We start from the raw sequence: 16,938 nt of genomic DNA, 5'->3' as shown, positions 1-16,938 counted from the left end.
TCTTTTGGAAGAATGGTGTTCATCACCTTACTAAGACACTTTAAGACACTTTATATGTATATATAGTGGATATTGCAACACACTGTAGCAGCATGTTACACCAAGATTTAAATAGAATGCATAGAATTTTATAATACATTATAAATAATACCTACAACATTGTAAGAATGCTGTAAATACATGAATACAGCGAGAGAGAGAGAATACTTTTTAAGAAAACCATGATGAAATAAACACAAAACTTTAAAGGTATTTATATTTTGTGTCTCTCTCAATATGCAAAGTCAAATAAAGAGAAACATTTAGGACAAAACATAGAAATTATAAGAAGAAAAAAAGAAACAAGGAGGACGATGAAACGCCATTGTTCAATATCTATATAATTTATAATATATAATATATAATTATGTAAAATAACACTGGACAAAATATTTGTGTTGAAACCGGAAATAAATTTAACATTTTTTTCTGTGTAACTCTAAAAATCCAAAACTCACGTGAGGCAGTATAACGTAAAAGAAACATTCTTTTAATTATTTTTTTTAAATCATTTTTACTGAGTACAGTTTTATTAGGTACTAAAATTTGCTGATATCAGTTTCCATGAGGTAAAACAAATAAAGTCGTGTTTGTAGTTTTTTAATCACTGTTTTTATTGTGTTTTTAACATTTGAAACTTGGAAAAAAAATTATATCATTTATACAACTTTATACATTTATAATAAATAATATATGTAATACAATACAAATATACAATACGAGAGATTTGAAGCCATACCAGGAAGAAGAAGAAGAAGAAGAAGAAGAAGAAGAAGAAGAAGAAGAAGAAGAAGAAGAAGAAGAAGAAGAAGAAGAAGAAGAAGAAGAAGAAGAAGAAGGAAGTGTAACAGCGCTACTCTGTGGTCAGATGCGGTGTTGCACGCAGGTCACGCAGCTGTTTACGGAAACACGTTTACGTCAACACGTGTGCAGGCTTGTAGCTTCAGTCCAGCTCTGTACGTGAATCTTTGCATGATCGCAGTGTGAAGGATTAAAAACACCGAGAGGGAGTCTTTTTTTGCGCGGATGTTTTCAAACTCGGATCTACATCCACCGTGCAGAAGAAGCAGGGCTGGACTTCAGTCTGACGATCTGACCCTGTGGAGCCTGTGCAGAAGTTGTCAGAGTATAAAAGAAAAGTTGCTTTAAAAAAAAAAACTGAACTGACTCAGATGCAACAGAGGGTGGATTTCTGATTTGAGGAAATATGATTCTGAGGAAAATTCAACCACGGGCCTACAGAGCTTGGCTGTCTCGGGTGAGTCTTGTTTTGTGTGTGTGTTTTTACTGGAGGAGCAACACTGCTGCTGACATATTGGCCCGGATCCTCACATAGAGTGTAGTTATTATAACAAACGAGGAAGAAGCAGCTGATCGTGTTTCCACAATCATATCTTTCACACTTCCTATTCCTGATACGCCCTAGTCCTGCCCTCCTTTTTTTATTGGCATTTAATCAAACTCTCTTGGAAGTCACTGCATGGTGCTGACAAACAGTTTACTCTACTGCAGTGGTTCTCAAAGTTGGGTCTGAGGACCCCCAGGGGTCTTTAAGGGGGCTCCAGGGAGTCCTCAGCAAAAAGAGGAATCATTTATTTTAACTGTAATTTCATCCATAAGTAACACAATGACAGAATATATGACTATTTTTGGGGACCCTGGTACAAAATCTTATCAAATGGGGGTCTGTGGTCTAATTTGTGTCAGTTTAGGGGTCCTTGGTGTGAAAAAGTTTGAGAACAGCTGCTCTACTGTACCAACATTATGATAACACTTTAAAAAGTTTAATTTTACTAATAAATAGTGCGATAAACAAATAGATTTCACTCTCTCCTTCTAGGTGTCGTTGAGGCAGGAGCTGTGTTTCTTCTCCTCTGTGCCCTTCCAGCCGGTGCCCCCTCTGGCTGAGACCCTGCAGGGCTACCTGAGGGCCCTGGAGCCCCTGCTGCCCCCCGAGGAGCTCAGGCACACCCGCAGGATGGTGCAGGATTTCGGCAGGCCGGGTGGTCTTGGCACGCATCTGCAGGAGGGGCTGGAGAAGAGAGCAAGACACACCAAGAACTGGGTCTGTATCTGTTGTGTCATTTGTGGGAAATGTGACAGATGGATGTGGGTGTGTTTTTTAAAGCGTGGAGAGAGATGCTGGAACGTGTTTGGAGCATTCATGGGTGGTAAAACACCACCTGCACTTGACCTCTTGTAGAAAAGTGAACTCTGACACTAAATATTTGAGTTTTTAAATGTGTTTTTCGGGTTATTTTAGTGATTAAGTATTGAAAAGCATTAAACCTTCAAAAGTTTATCCCAACGAAAAAACCCGTCAATAGGGCTGCCACAAATTATTATTTTCATTATCAATTAATGTGCTGATTATTTCCTTGATTTTGTCTATAAAATGTCAGAAAACAGTGTATATTTTCATTATAATTCCTAACCACCCAAGGTGACGTCCTCAAATGTTTTGTTTTGCCCGACCAACAGTCCAAAACCCAAAGATATTAGTTTATTGTCATATATGACAAAGAGAGACATAAAATCCTCCCAATTTAGAAGCTGGAACGAGCAAATGTTTGTCATTTCTGCTTAAAAAAACACTTATTTGATTATCAAATAGTTGCCGATTTATATTCTGTTAATCGACTAATTGTTGCACCTCTACATGTTAACTTGAAAACATTCAGAAAACGCAGCCAAGGCTGGACAATCTCTTCAGTTCAGAGCTGAAAAGGTTAGTCAGTTAATTGATTAGTATATCAGTATTCATAGATTTCTTTTTTTTTAGTAAAAATGCAATAAATATTTGCTGGTTGTCTTTGTCTTCTATGACAGGAAATTGAATATTTTAGGGGTTTGGACTGACAAATAATGAAAGTTATCTTTAGTTGCAGACATATTTTTCCGCAAGACCTTATTAAAATAATTTATGATTTTAAAATAGTGTATTATTTTAATAAGGTCACACCACTGTAACTGTGGGATATGTGTCATATTTTATAATTCAGGTAATTATAAAAAAAAGTCCGATGTTGACGTGCAACAGAACACAACTTGTTGCTTGTCTCATGGCTGAATATTCCATCAAATTTAATTAAAATCTATTAACTAGTATTTGAATTTTGAACAGGACCATAGACATAACCTCCATGGTGAGAAAATAAATGTGTACATTTGAAGAATTTTTTTCGATTTCATGAATCCACCATCAGTCTTTCTGAGCTCTTTACATCATCACTGTAGTTACGTCCCAACCACGAAGTTTACAACCTTTTGTCTGAACATTTATGTTCTGCTGCTCAAGTAATTATATGTCCTTTGTGTGTGTGTGTGTGTGTGTGTGTGTGTGTGTGTGTGTGTGTGGTCTCGTCTCTCCCCTGTAGATCTCAGACTGGTGGGTGCAGTTGGCGTACCTGGAGAGCAGACAGCCGCTGCCCGTGCACTCGAACCCGGCCATCTCTCTTCCCAGGAGAGATTATAATGACTGGAGGAGCCAGTTAGTGTGAGTGAACACATACTGTACTAATATAGACTAATACACACAAACACTGACACAGCAGAGCAAACACTATCCCCTTACGCAGTACATTGTTAACATGGGCTGCAACTAACGATCATTTTCATTATTGATCAATCTGCTGATTATTTTCTTGATTAATTGTTTTGTCTATAAAATGTCAGAAAATAGTGAAAAATGCCTGTTTAAATGTCTTAGAGACCATGTTGACGTCTTCAAATGTCTTGTTTTGTCTGATCAAAAGTCCATAATCCAAAGAAAGAAGCTGCATCCACTGAATATTTGGCATTTTTGCTTACAAAATAACTAAAAAGATAATTCGATTATCAAAAGTTTTTTGTTGATAGACTAATCGATCAATTGACTAATCGTTGCAACTCTATTGCAAACCCAACTTTAGAAAAATCTATTTCAATGTGCTTACTTTAAGGGTGACGTAATATTTTCAGAGTGCTGTAAAACCACGCTCCATTTGTTGAGTTAACAACCATGAAAAATGCTGTTTGTACATGTTCTGTTGTGCATTAGTAATCTTTAAAGCATACTTTGAATTTGAATTTATTTGATACCTCCATCGGATTTGACTCAATATGAATTGTGTCTGTTCTACAGATGAATTTTTCACTGTGCGTGTTTCTAACAGACTGACTGTGTTACATAATAAAAAAAAAAAAAACTTAACCAAAACATGTTTGTTTCCCTCCAGGTTTGCATCCAGACTGATAGCAGCGGTGCTCGATTTCAAGGCCAAAATCAACACGTAAGTCTTCCATGTGTGACTGAACTGGAGCCAAATAAAAAATGACAGAAGACATGAAATTAGCAGTAAATCCTTTTCATGTCTTAAAGGTTAAATGTGATAAGTAGTTTTAATATTTCATACTATAGAGAGTTATTCGCCACAATCAATAGAGTCAGTTATTAGCTTTAAACTGATCGTACAAGCTCTGTAGTCAATCTGCAGTAATCCTCTGACGACTCTTTAATCTGCTGCATTACAGTCTCTTTCACTGGCGGCTATTTTTGTGCTGCAACCTTTCGCCCGGCTGGCATCGCCCCGTATTTCTTTACTGTATGAAATTTATTTGTGTCTAAATTTACTTACCCGCTCTGGCTGTAACAGTATCTGTGCAACACCAATAACAACATTACTTAAACGTCTCTGCTGCCGTTTCCATCCTGAACACTTTTCACCCTAAACACAGCTGAAATACTAGTTGTAAACAGATCTTCAGTCTTTGTTTCAGTCTGTTCAGAGCAGCAGTTTGATGCAGTTTACCACATTTATAATGGAAATATTATCTAATAATGTGTTATAAAGCCAAAACTAAAGTGTTTTGGCCTCTTTCTGCTGTTCTTTTTTGTCCATTTGTCTACTTTTTAAGGCCAAAGCCTGTGTTCCAAAAAACATTGTAATCTTTACTTTATCTCAGATTAACAAAATGAGCATAAAGGAGAAATATCTTGACCCTCCTCAAGTGGTGGAAAGTAACTAAGTACATTTACTCAAGTACTGTACTTAAGTACAAACTTGAGGTACTTGTATTTTACTTGAGTATTTCCATTTGATGCTACTTTATACTTCCACTCCACTACATTTCAGATGGAAATATTGTACTTTCTACTCCACTACATTTATCTGACAGCTTTAGTTACTTTTCAGATGAAGATTTGACACAATGGATAATAAATCAAGCTTTTAAAATAAAACACATTGTTAACGATGAAACCAGTGGTTTACAACATTTTTGGCTTTTGACGTCTTACAAAAAGCAGTGTGTAGTCGGGGTCACATTTGTTGTTAACAGCTCCACCAAATAGTGAGTTTTCCCTCTAAACTTCTCACATGGTTTCAATTGAATAAATGTTCAAATGATCCAATATTTCACCAAAAAACAAAGATTTGAGAAAAAGTCCAAAAACTGAAAACAGATTTGTGTATCAGAACTTTGTTTTTTCTTCTTTCCTCTCCCATTAATCATCTCATGACCCCTCAGATTTTTGAAGGGGCCCGACCCTTAGGTTGGGAACCACTGGACTAAACTAGCTAACTGTATATAAAGTAGTTCAAACTAGCTCCACCTCCAGCAGCTACAACAGTAACATGCTGCTTACATACTGATGCTTCAGTATTAATAATCTAATGATGTCATATATAATAATATATCAGTCAGAGGGACCAAACCACTACTTTTACTTCAATACTTTAACTACATGTTGCTGCCAAAACGTATGTACTTTTACTTATGTAGGATTTTTCATGCAGGACTTGTACTTATAATGGAGTTTTTTTACGTCGCTGTATAGGTACTTTTACTGAAGTAAAGGATCTGAATACTTCTTCCACCACTGCCTTCCTCTCCTTCCAGGTGCTTCCTTTGATTCAAATGAAAAAAATCTCCATCTCTTTCTTGTCTCTGTTAGTGGCAAGCTGCCAGTCGAGTACATGCGAGGGAAGCCTCTGTGCATGGAGCTCTACCCGCTCCTCTTCTCCTCCTGCAGGATCCCGGGTCCCAAACACGATTACATCGCTCACCACGGCAGCTCCCGGCATTCGCCAACACACATCACAGTGGTCAGGAACTACCAGGTGGGATGTGATCAGATGATACTATCAGAAATCTATTTTTTTCTTTTGTTTACCTCTGTCATTGTTATTTTTTGGGATTACAAGTTATACGACATGTCAGATGGCATAAAATAACCTCATTGCAATGATAGGAATCTTGTGCAGTCACAACTACAGTTTTGTTTTTGTTAGCTGTATTAAGATCTAAACCAATTACAAGCGCACCAAGTCTTGTAAGCAGGAGTCACCTGGACGTACAAGAAGCTTATTTAAAGATTTTGGCAGACAGAGGAATCAAAATAATCAAAATAAATTTAATCTCAGTGCTTTTAATTTCAGATAAGCCTAAAGCCGACGTCTTAATATCGGATTAAAACATGAGAAATGGCTGAATGTGGGCCAGGAGTCATTTCAGTTGAGGTTCTTACTTTGAACTTTGAATTTTCAGTTTGTTTCACTTGAAAAATGCCAGGAAATTCAGTTTTAATTTGGTGTTTCTATTCGGTAGGTGTCGCACTGATCTCATGAGTCCATATAAATCAAACTAAAGGGGCAGGTATACTCCATCAGACGTGCCTGTCAGATGGTCCAATAGTTTCAGAAACCCTCTCCACCCACTTCACGCAGTGAAAGGTCAGCTGTGTGGAGGTCTCAGTCATGACACAGCTATTTATTTCACTTTTCACACGAACAACTGAGTGCAACACTATGAATGTCTTCCAGGAGAGACGTATGTAAATGATATCACATCTCCTGATCTGATTGAACATAAAGCAACTTTAACAGAAATGTCATGCAGCGTGCAGTAGTCATGAATGAATCACAGGGTTAAACTGGACATTTCAAACTACATGGGGTTTTTATGATACTGGTTTTTGCTCTTTTTGCAAACATGATGGTCTACAAATGGTTTATATTATAGGCCCATCTATTGTTCTTTGGCAATTGAAAAATAAAGGCTTAACTCAGCTATTTCCTCAAATAATCAATTAATCTTTTGGCTTAAAAAATATCAGAAAATGGTGAAAAATGCCACAATCACAGTTTCTCAAAGCTCATTCTCTCACCTTCATATCTCTTTTTTTGTCCAGCAAAGAGCCTTAAATCCAAATATATTCACTTTAATATTAGTGAACTAAGAAAACCAGCAAATATTCACATTTTAAAAGTCAGAACCTGTGAACTTTTGGCACTTTTGCTTAAAGACAGACTGAAACGATTCATTTGTTATGAAAATATCAAGTGTGACGTCTCATGAGATCAGATTTGTTTTGTTTGTGTTAACAGCAGCAGTGCTGCACATGTTGGCATGCATGGTGGTGATTGTGAAAGAGAAATACTCCAGAGGCCAAATAAATCACCGCAAATATGCTCACAACTAACACAACACACCCTCTGCATCTTTTATTACATTTTAAATTACATAAGCACAAAACGCAAGGTTGTGTAGAGTTCTGTTTAGGTCAGGATGAAAGTGTTGACACCTGTTGTTGCTCAGACAACATAAAAAGCTTCATATGTCTTAACACTTTCTACACTTTAGCAAATCATCTGCTGATAAAGGACAGATCTTTCTCCTCACACTGTCTTTGCTCACAGTTCTTCCAGCTGGAGGTTTACAACAGCGACGGCTCTCGAATGACCGAGAGTCAGATCCACTCGCAGCTGCTGAGGATCAGGTCTCAGTCCTGGAAGACCGACAAAGAGCCCATGGGCATCCTCACCAGCGAGCACCGCCACACCTGGGGACAAGCTTATAACCGCCTGCTGAAAGGTAGATCACAGGACTACACACACAAACCTGTTGAAGGAAGAGTGAAAATTAGAGGAATAAAGGATATAATAAGAAATAAGGCGGGAAAGAAAATAAATTAAGATAAGAAACTTTTTGTAGATATAAAAATATGTCTGATTTGTGTTCATTCTTAAGGTTATACTGGTGGAATTATGTGTTTTAACCCATTAATTGCAATTTCTGTACACCCAAAAGTGCTAATAATCATTTTCTAAAGCATACCACAAGTTTTTTTAATATTCCATTTTTCATTTTCATCTCACTACGTTATCAAAATCAACTTGTAGAGGAACCTGCTTTGGGAAAAGTCATCCAAGACTAAACAAAAAAAAGCAAAAACTAAAATGAAATTAAATAATAATGAGTAAAAAGTTTGATAACCAACAAAGTCAAAAACAAAAACAAAAAAGATTAAAATTTAACAAGGTTGAATTACCCCAAATTAGCAGCTTCATCAGATTTTTTGTGATAAACCTGTCGGAGCTTCTAAAAGAAAGATGTTGCTGTTTGTTGTCAAAGTTACCTTCTGAAAGGAAAGATTTCTTTTTACACATTCTTTACACATTATATAAATTTCACCCTGTTAGAGTTAGGTCACTGTTCATCTTGGGGTTCGACTTGTGAATGAAGCTGTCTCCCGAAACTCAGATGTCAGAGCTTCCTTGAACACACCACAAAGGAGCTGTGTTTCTCATCCCAGCTCTTCTCTCCATTACCCTGCACAGACTTTAAAAAAAAACATAAATAAAGCTGACTAATTGATCACTGTAATGGACTGATTACTTATCCCAATCAAGTGCCTGCACATTGGTTCGCTGGCACGTACAGAAGCGAGGAAATCAATGATGCAAAGTGTGTTTGACTTGTAGTTAATGAGCTGAAATGTGCAAAATCAGCAAGGAAAAATATGTAGATAACTATAATAATAGACATGTTTCATTTGACCAAACCACAACAAATGTCCATAATATGTTTTGATAAATTTGTGTTTGTGTGGCATCACAATAATAATTTGATATTGGACTTGCAGTTTCATATTGAAAAATGTAAGGTTTATTTTAAACAAACCTTTTTTGCTGAGTGTTTGTTTCTGTTTTTCTTTTTTTTTTGTCTGTGTCTCCTTCCTCGCTCTCTGTGTGACTCAGATAAACTAAACAGGGAATCAGTGCGGGTGATAGAGAAGGGACTTTTCTCCTTGTGTCTGGATTCTCCAGTCATGAGGATATCAGATGAGAAGTAAGCACACACACACATAATCCACACTCAGGTATTTCTGTGTTTGCGCTGTATGTTGTGTAATCCTCTGTGTGTGCTCAGATATCATTGTCCTGTCTGTTGACATTTAGTCTTAAGCAATAAGTGTCACTTCCTGTAGTGACAATACTTTGTTTGCAGCTTTGTGTCTAAAAAAATGTGACACCCGTATTAAATCTGTATGTCTGAGATGTTAAATATCACTTTTCAAATCCCTTAATGTTCTTCTTAAAGTTGAGATGAAATGAAAACTGCCTTATTTAACAATATGTGCCAAAAAAAATACAAAAACAAATCAATTCCTTTGTATTTTTATATCAAAATCCAATCATGTTTTTTTTCCTGTAAAACAAAATATGACGTGTGCTTACATATGCTTGAAACAACCAATTTCAACCAATAATATCATGACACTCACCTATCAATCAATCAGAGCTAAGCTTCATTATGACACGCCCACTTTCCTCCCAACGTTATGTCATAATCTAATAAGTTAGATACTTTCAAAATGCCGTTTCATCAGGACTTTATATATGTTTAATGTTAATATGTTTGTTCCGTCTTTGATTGACAGGTATGCCAGCCGTAAGGCAGCCCAGATTCTGCATGGAGGCGGGACGTTTTCCAACAGCGGCAACCGCTGGTTTGATAAAACACTGCAGGTGAGCTGCAGGATGATTCATGTATGACAAGAAAAAAAAATAGTTTACCTAACAATCACTGATACAGATTAGATTAACTCCTCCTGACTGTGTTTGTTTGAACAGTTTGTGGTGGGTGAGGACGGCTCATGGGGTCTTCTGTATGAACCGGCAACAGCTGAGGGTCCACCCATAGCAACACTGCTGGATCATATCCTGGAGTACTGGTGAGATAAAGTGTTAATACCAGTCATATCCTGATGTATTGAGGTTTTTTAAGGATAACCAGCAAACCAAACCAACAATTAATTAATCTATTTACAAGTATTATGTATCCAAAGCCTGATATATCGTATTCCTCTGTGCTGTAGACGTCTGTTTATGTCCAAAAAAATTTGTTTACAGTGCTCCGCCAGTTCTTGCCTTCTGCAAATTTGACAGGCCTTGTCCACGTTAATACGGATATTTTCCTCTACATTTTGGCCTCTCATTCACACCCACACAATACGTGTGAGTAGGATGAATTCATTGTTGGTGTGGCTCTCAGCAGAAATCAGCAGCCTCATCTTTTAATATTTTTGTGTTTAAGATGTTTCCTTTATTGGCTCTGAATTTACCGCCCACCAAACGCCAAATGTCAGTAGAATTTTGTCTGGCAGATCATTTTTTCCTTGTTGGCTGCCGTACAGTCTAACTCAAAACACACTCCTTTGTGAACTTTCGACCCATGTTGTTCATTTAACAACATAAGAAAAATTAGGGATTTTTTTCTAAAATAATCAGCAGATTAATTGATAATGAAATTTATCTCTAAAGTATCATAAATTGTGTCTCCAGTTTAATTGTCTTTTAGCTTTACATATGTAGCTGCTGAGGCCGAACTTTGGCTACTTTAACTTTAAGCCTTGATTGTTACCAGAACATCATTATTTATAGACGTGCATATAAATCTTGTTTGCCTGGGTGTGTAGTATTGTACCCTATAGGTCCAGTCGATACTCCCAAAATCCACTAGACAATGTAAACTTTATTTTTAGCATTATGCTCTGTGGTCAATGAGATGCAGATTTATTTTCCATTTCAATCTGTCCAGGACAAATGTCAACACTACTTTCAGTGTGAGGATGGCAGCAAAAAGTAGCCAAGAAGATGCTAAAATTAGCACAAAAACAAAAAAAAAAGATGTTCTCACATAATTTTCATTCATTCTTGTCACCAAAATATCTCATCACAAACGGTTGATCATTATTTTGAGACAGAAAAATAACTTGCCATGCGTAGACTTTTTGTGGATTTCAACACACACACATTATGAAACAATAACATTAATTTGTGTTTTCTTCACTGCAGTAACAATCCAGACCCAAAGAGAGCGCCGCTGGTCCCTCTGCCGATGCCCAAGAAGCTTTACTTTCACATCGACCGAGAAATCAAGAGAGACATAGAGCACGCCAAGCAGAACCTCGATATGTAAGTATCAGTTTCCTCACATGTTCTCACAAACAGGGTGGAGTGTTTTTAAGTGTGAAAGTCTCTGCAGAATACTCATGTCATGATAAGAGAATAATGTACTCGCTCTGCAGTGTAAGCCAGATGTTTGCTTTTGATTCAAATTTCAACAAAGCTGAAATGAAACGCAGGAGTGTAAACAAATTTATCTTCCTCTCTGTGTTAATGTAACCTTGGCAAACGGAAAGCTCTCATTGGCTTAGCTGCCTCTTCGAATCCCTCAGAGGTCATTATTGTGATCTAGACCTTTCAGTCTAGTGCCTTCCCGACCACAAGACCTCATACACTGTGGTATAATTTTAGAGCGCTCCAAAATTCAGCTGCCAAGATCTAAATGGGGAATAAAGCTTTTACTAACTGTTAAATTTGAAGAGGAGATATGTAAACAATGGCCTCACAAAACCCACTTACATAATTACCTGCAGTGTAATTAGAAAATCTCTATATTGCAGTATGAAAAGTATTTTTCACGTTGCCATAATAACCATGTAACAGTATAGATAATACAAATTATGAGCATGAAGGTTCGTTCTCGACCTCAGGAACACACCTATTAGAAATTATTATAAACTGAAGGTGCATTCATCAGCTTTTTCTGGAGCTTTTGCCTGTATCTCATAACCTTCTTCAGTGAATGGACCAACTTAGGTGTCCCCAGACGCCAAAGACCATCCCTCTGAGGCAGAGGTTACGATCTTCCATATATGACCACCTCTAATCATGTGACTGAAGTTTTATACTTGGTGACACCTGAGGAAGTTTATTGTGTGTGTATCCAAAGCCTGATAGATTGTATTCCTTTGTGCTGTTCACCTCCGTTGTTCACCAGACTTTGTGCTGCATTTTGGACAACAACAGAAGTCTACAGCACAAACAAATAAGATATATCAGGTTTTGCATAAACACGTAATAGGTGTAAGTAGGATGAGTTCATTGTTGGTGTGGCTCTGCACATGAGATTTGAAAGAGCAGCCTCATCTTTTAATAATTTTGTGTTTAAGACGTTTCCTGTATTGGCTCTGAATTTTCCACCCACCAAGCACCAAATGTCAGTAGAGTTTTGTCTGGCGGATAATTTTGTCCTTGTTGGCTGCCACACTTCTTTGTGAACTATGGACCCATGTTGTTCACTTGACTAACATAAGAAAAATTAGGGATTTTTTTCTAATTATCTAACATTTTACAGACTAAACAATTAAACAACTAATTGAGAAAAATAATCAACAGATTAACTGATATTGAAATTTATTGTAAAGTATTGTAAATTGTGTCTGCATGTAGCTGCTGAGGCCGAACTTTGGCTACTTTAACTTTAAACCTTGATTGTTTATTCGCTGAAGAAGAATATAAGATTTGACTAAAAGCTCCCGAAAAAGCTAGCGAGTGAATTTTGAGATTAGAATAATTTATCAGAAAAATGTTTTGGTTTGTTTTTCTGCAGACTGATCAACGACCTCGATGTGAATGTGTTCAACTTCAAGAGGTTTGGCAAAGAGCTTCCCAAACAGCACAAGCTGAGTCCAAACTCCTTCATCCAAGTCGCTCTGCAGCTGGCCTACTACAGGTAAGAAAAACGATGTTGTCACTGGTTTCAGCAGATTCAGGTGACAAAATCCTGCTGTTTAGTATTTGCATTGACGCAATAATGTATTTATTCAAAGAAGACATAACATACTCTTAAATTTATCAGCAATTAAACATACTCTTGCTCTATTCAGTAGACTCAGGGGTTTTGCTGCTACAGCCTTAATTCGACCTCACCTTACTATGACCAGTAGTTTATGGTGGCTAATGTTAGCTAATAATAAAAACAAGTGACAGCACTGAGTCAGTTTGTTGACTTTATGAATCCTTCTCTGCTCATGTTTCAGTAAAGCCCCTCTCAGATATGCTCCCCTTTCTGTTAAACTGACATGTTGGTCTCAAACACCCCTGGTCACTTCTACATAAAAATCTCAACAGCAGTCTTACTGTGTTGGACCCAGTCACATTTCCATATCAGTTTGAACACAACACAAGTCTTTTTACGAGGTAAAACATGGAGAGAGAGAAATGTGAGTCTTGTTTCACCTTCTAACACCTCTGTTTTAAATTTAATATCTCAGTCTTCATCTATTATGCACAAAACCAAAGGAAACACTGTGAATGAGTCAATTTTAAGGTGTTTAGGAGATCAATTTTCTCATATCAGATCAGTAGGAGATTGGCAACTTAACTTCCTGTCATTCAATGATTGTGCAAGTTACATATGTAGTTACGTAAGTTTTACAATCCATCACTGATGCAGACTACGAAAGGACAAAAAAAAAAAGTCTCATTCCTGGCTATCATAACATTTCAACACACTCACTCTCTCTACTCAGCTGCCAAATATTACACAAGCATTTTCTCTCTCCTGAAAATCTTGTGTCATGTTTGAACGAAGCTGTTAGATGTGATTTAAAAGTCACTAAATGTCTGAAATGACAAAAAAAAACAAAAAACGTTGTATTTCATGTACAATGTTTTGCTGTTCGGAGCATTCCAGGGAGTTATGTCTCCTGTAATTTGCCCAGTTCCACATAAGTTAGTGATTTCCTATGATTCCAAGACAAATAGCAGAGAAAGAGGATGATCATGTAGTTTCCTGTCACAGCTGGACAGAAAGTTTTTGAACACTGGGCTGAGTCTGCTACCCTACAGCAAAAAAAATATTCTGTATTTGGATCATTTGTTTCTGTCTTTCCTTGTCGTTTGTCTTAAAAGCAGAGGACTGATTTGTGATTGTGATTGAAAATTGAAATCTGCAGTTTTGAGCTTTAAGATTTCACACAGTGTTTTTTTTTTTTTTTTTTTTAAATTTAATTTTTGTTTGTAGAGTTCACAATGAGGTCTGTCCCTCCTGTGACATCGCCACCCTGAGGATGTTTCGAGGAGGAAGAACAGAGTACATCCGCTCGCCCACGAATCAGACGCTCAACTTCATACGTGCCTTTGATGATCCAACTGTTTCGGTGAGAGCTCGTTCGGTTTCAGGTGCTTCAATAGGGAGGAAATTCGGTATGTCTTGTAATAATCGTGCGTATTATTAATGTGTTGCAGCGTGAAGCAAAGCTGCAACTGTTAAGAGAAGCTGTTGACGCCTACACAGCTCTGACTAATCAGGTAAATACCAAGAAAACTAAACCTTCAACAGTATTTGTCATTAATCTGTTATTAACAGATAAACTCTTATCTTTTATTATTTCATGTCCGCTGTCGCCCGTCCTCTGATCCGTTAAGGCGCTCAAAGGACACGGCATTGACTGCCACCTGCTGGGGCTGAAGCTGCAAGCCATCGAGGAGGGACTGAGCATTCCCAAAGTCTTCATGGATACAGCTTACGGGCTGGCGACACACTGGAAACTACGAACTGGGCAGGTGTGTTTGTGTGTTGAGAGATTTCTTTGACAGGAAGTATTTAAAGTCATGTAACCCATCAGGAAGTGGGAATTTTGTTGTTTTTTTTTTTTTTTTAAATGATACTATGAATATATGAGAGAGAGTTCTCTATCAGCAGTTTTCAGGTTGTTTTGGAGCATGTGATGGTCTCTTAAGATCACACATTTACTGCCATCATCATGCATTTTGGGAATTTCCAAAGAAGGACACGAAGATCTGGAGTTTAATTTGCTTCCCCAAGTTCAGCTGTAAACCTACCAGCTGACTCGGCTTTAGTTTTGTTCTCGATTACCGGAGCTCATGTGGTTTTTATGGCCTGTTGTAATTTCCCCGGTTTTATCAGTCACATTTTGTGTTATCGGCCTTTTACAGCGTAGCTACTTGTTGAATATACTGTGACCTCTTGATTCCAACATCATGCTGCTGATCAAAACACTTTTCCTTTACTTCACCTTTTCACACTTTAGACTGTTCAACATATAATTTACATGAATAAACACACTACAAGTCAACATTAATCTTGTGTTGTAGATTAATTAGAAGAGGAGTTACCAAATGTTCTTTTAATATCAAGAACACCCAAATAGATTTTGCATGCAATACAGTGTAGTCTAATTTAAAAGGTTTTGCCCCATTAAACTCAATTCAACATGGTTTTGTTAATAGATTTGAATTGTTTTGTAATGACAGCAGCTGTTTATAGTTAAGGTGAGGTGATACGAACGGCGTGAAGAGCAAAATCATTTTGCAAAGGAGTCATCCTCAGTTGTTTTTTTTTATTGGGCAGACAAATTGCAGTACTGAAAGTCATTAATCATTTTCTGGAGATTCCCAGGAAGTTACTACATTTTTTCACCTAATTTTGGGGTCGGAGATTAAATTTTTTTAAAATATGTACCATCAGACTATAAAGATTTATACCATGATACCTATCCCTTTAATCTCGATTGGATTTTTAATATTCAATATATACTTTTTTTTTTAAATTAATTTGGTGAAATATTTTGATATGTCACATATTTATTGCTGGATTAGCCAAAAACAGACATTTTAATCATTAACATTTTCTCATAATTAGAGCACATTCTCTATAATTTAGAGCACATAGGTATTGTCTTCAAATGTTGTGTTTTCTTTGAACAGATCAGTTTAATATCATGTATGACAAATGATGAGAAATGACCAAAACGATTAATTGATTATGAAAATACTTGCTGATTAATTTTCAGTAGATCGACTAATTGTTGCAGCTCTCCACATCCTCCATATTTTATGTTCATTCATTCATGTTTTCCTCTCTCTCGCCCCCCTTTAGGTGCCTGCAAACACAGACAGTGTGATGTGTTTCGGGCCCCTCGTTCCTGACGGTTACGCCATATGTTACAACCCTCAGGCAGACCACGTCCACTTTTCCATAACTGCCTTCAACTGCTGCGAGGAGACACATGCAGAAACATTAGCCCTCACCCTGAAGGACACCCTGTGTCAGCTACAGGAACTACTGCAGCCTACCGTGTAGCGCTGCTCCTGCAGTTTGTCCGATGAGAAAAATATTTTGTCTTGATGAGGCTTGTTTTTGACATGGATATGTTCCCAAGTATGCCACTTGTAACGCTTCACTACAGCAGTTTATTCTGAAAGAGCATTAATGACTGAACTTGGTTGCTCTGAGGTGCTTATGGTGCTTTTTTATGCTTTGGATGAAGCACTTCATCTCCTACCTTTTTATTGCAAAAGCTGAGCAAGCAAGTTGCATGTAGTTGCCACAGTGGAAGCGTCTAACACTGTCATTTGGATGAAAACAAAACAAAGTCGAAGCCTATCTGACACTCCAGCATTAATCAGAACAAGCCAGAGCATATGTGTTTAAACTGACTGCACTTCTTTTACCAGGCATGAGATGACGAATAGCCTTCCAGCGTCATCTACAGAGAGAATATTTGATTTATATATTGCACTGCCACCAGAGTTAATTGACAAAATGTTTATGGAAACATTTGATTTTTGCAGGTTTAACAAGTTTGAGTTTGAAAAGGACCAAAAGCCAAGAAGCTGGTTGTCATTGGTGATTGTGCGAAGATGTGACAGGTACTTTTGTTGTTGAGATGAATGTGATGTTTGGCTTTGGCCCCCTCGGTGGGGCGTGTTCGCTATCAACTTGCAGGGCTGGTTAATAAAGCCTGTCATCACATGATTTACT

At 37.3% G+C, this 16,938-nt stretch overlaps 1 protein-coding gene across 1 annotated transcript; it reads left to right on the top strand.

Annotated features, from left to right (window-relative positions):
• Positions 1-920: 920 nt before the first annotated feature.
• Positions 921-16,932, top strand: cratb (carnitine O-acetyltransferase b). Its single transcript, XM_067612592.1, has 15 exons — positions 921-1,297; positions 1,880-2,104; positions 3,417-3,535; positions 4,257-4,310; positions 5,975-6,140; positions 7,719-7,893; positions 9,060-9,150; positions 9,743-9,830; positions 9,936-10,036; positions 11,160-11,279; positions 12,760-12,882; positions 14,176-14,311; positions 14,400-14,462; positions 14,580-14,717; positions 16,054-16,932. Exons 1-15 carry the CDS (start codon positions 1,247-1,249, stop codon positions 16,255-16,257), a joined length of 1,854 nt encoding a protein of 617 aa, XP_067468693.1. The 5' UTR covers positions 921-1,246; the 3' UTR covers positions 16,258-16,932.
• Positions 16,933-16,938: the final 6 nt, after the last annotated feature.

Source organism: Thunnus thynnus, chromosome 15 (assembly GCF_963924715.1).
Source record: "Thunnus thynnus chromosome 15, fThuThy2.1, whole genome shotgun sequence".
Taxonomy (NCBI): domain Eukaryota; kingdom Metazoa; phylum Chordata; class Actinopteri; order Scombriformes; family Scombridae; genus Thunnus; species Thunnus thynnus.
The sequence above is the reverse complement of the archived record's forward strand: the minus strand, read 5'-3'. Positions and strand labels throughout refer to the sequence as shown.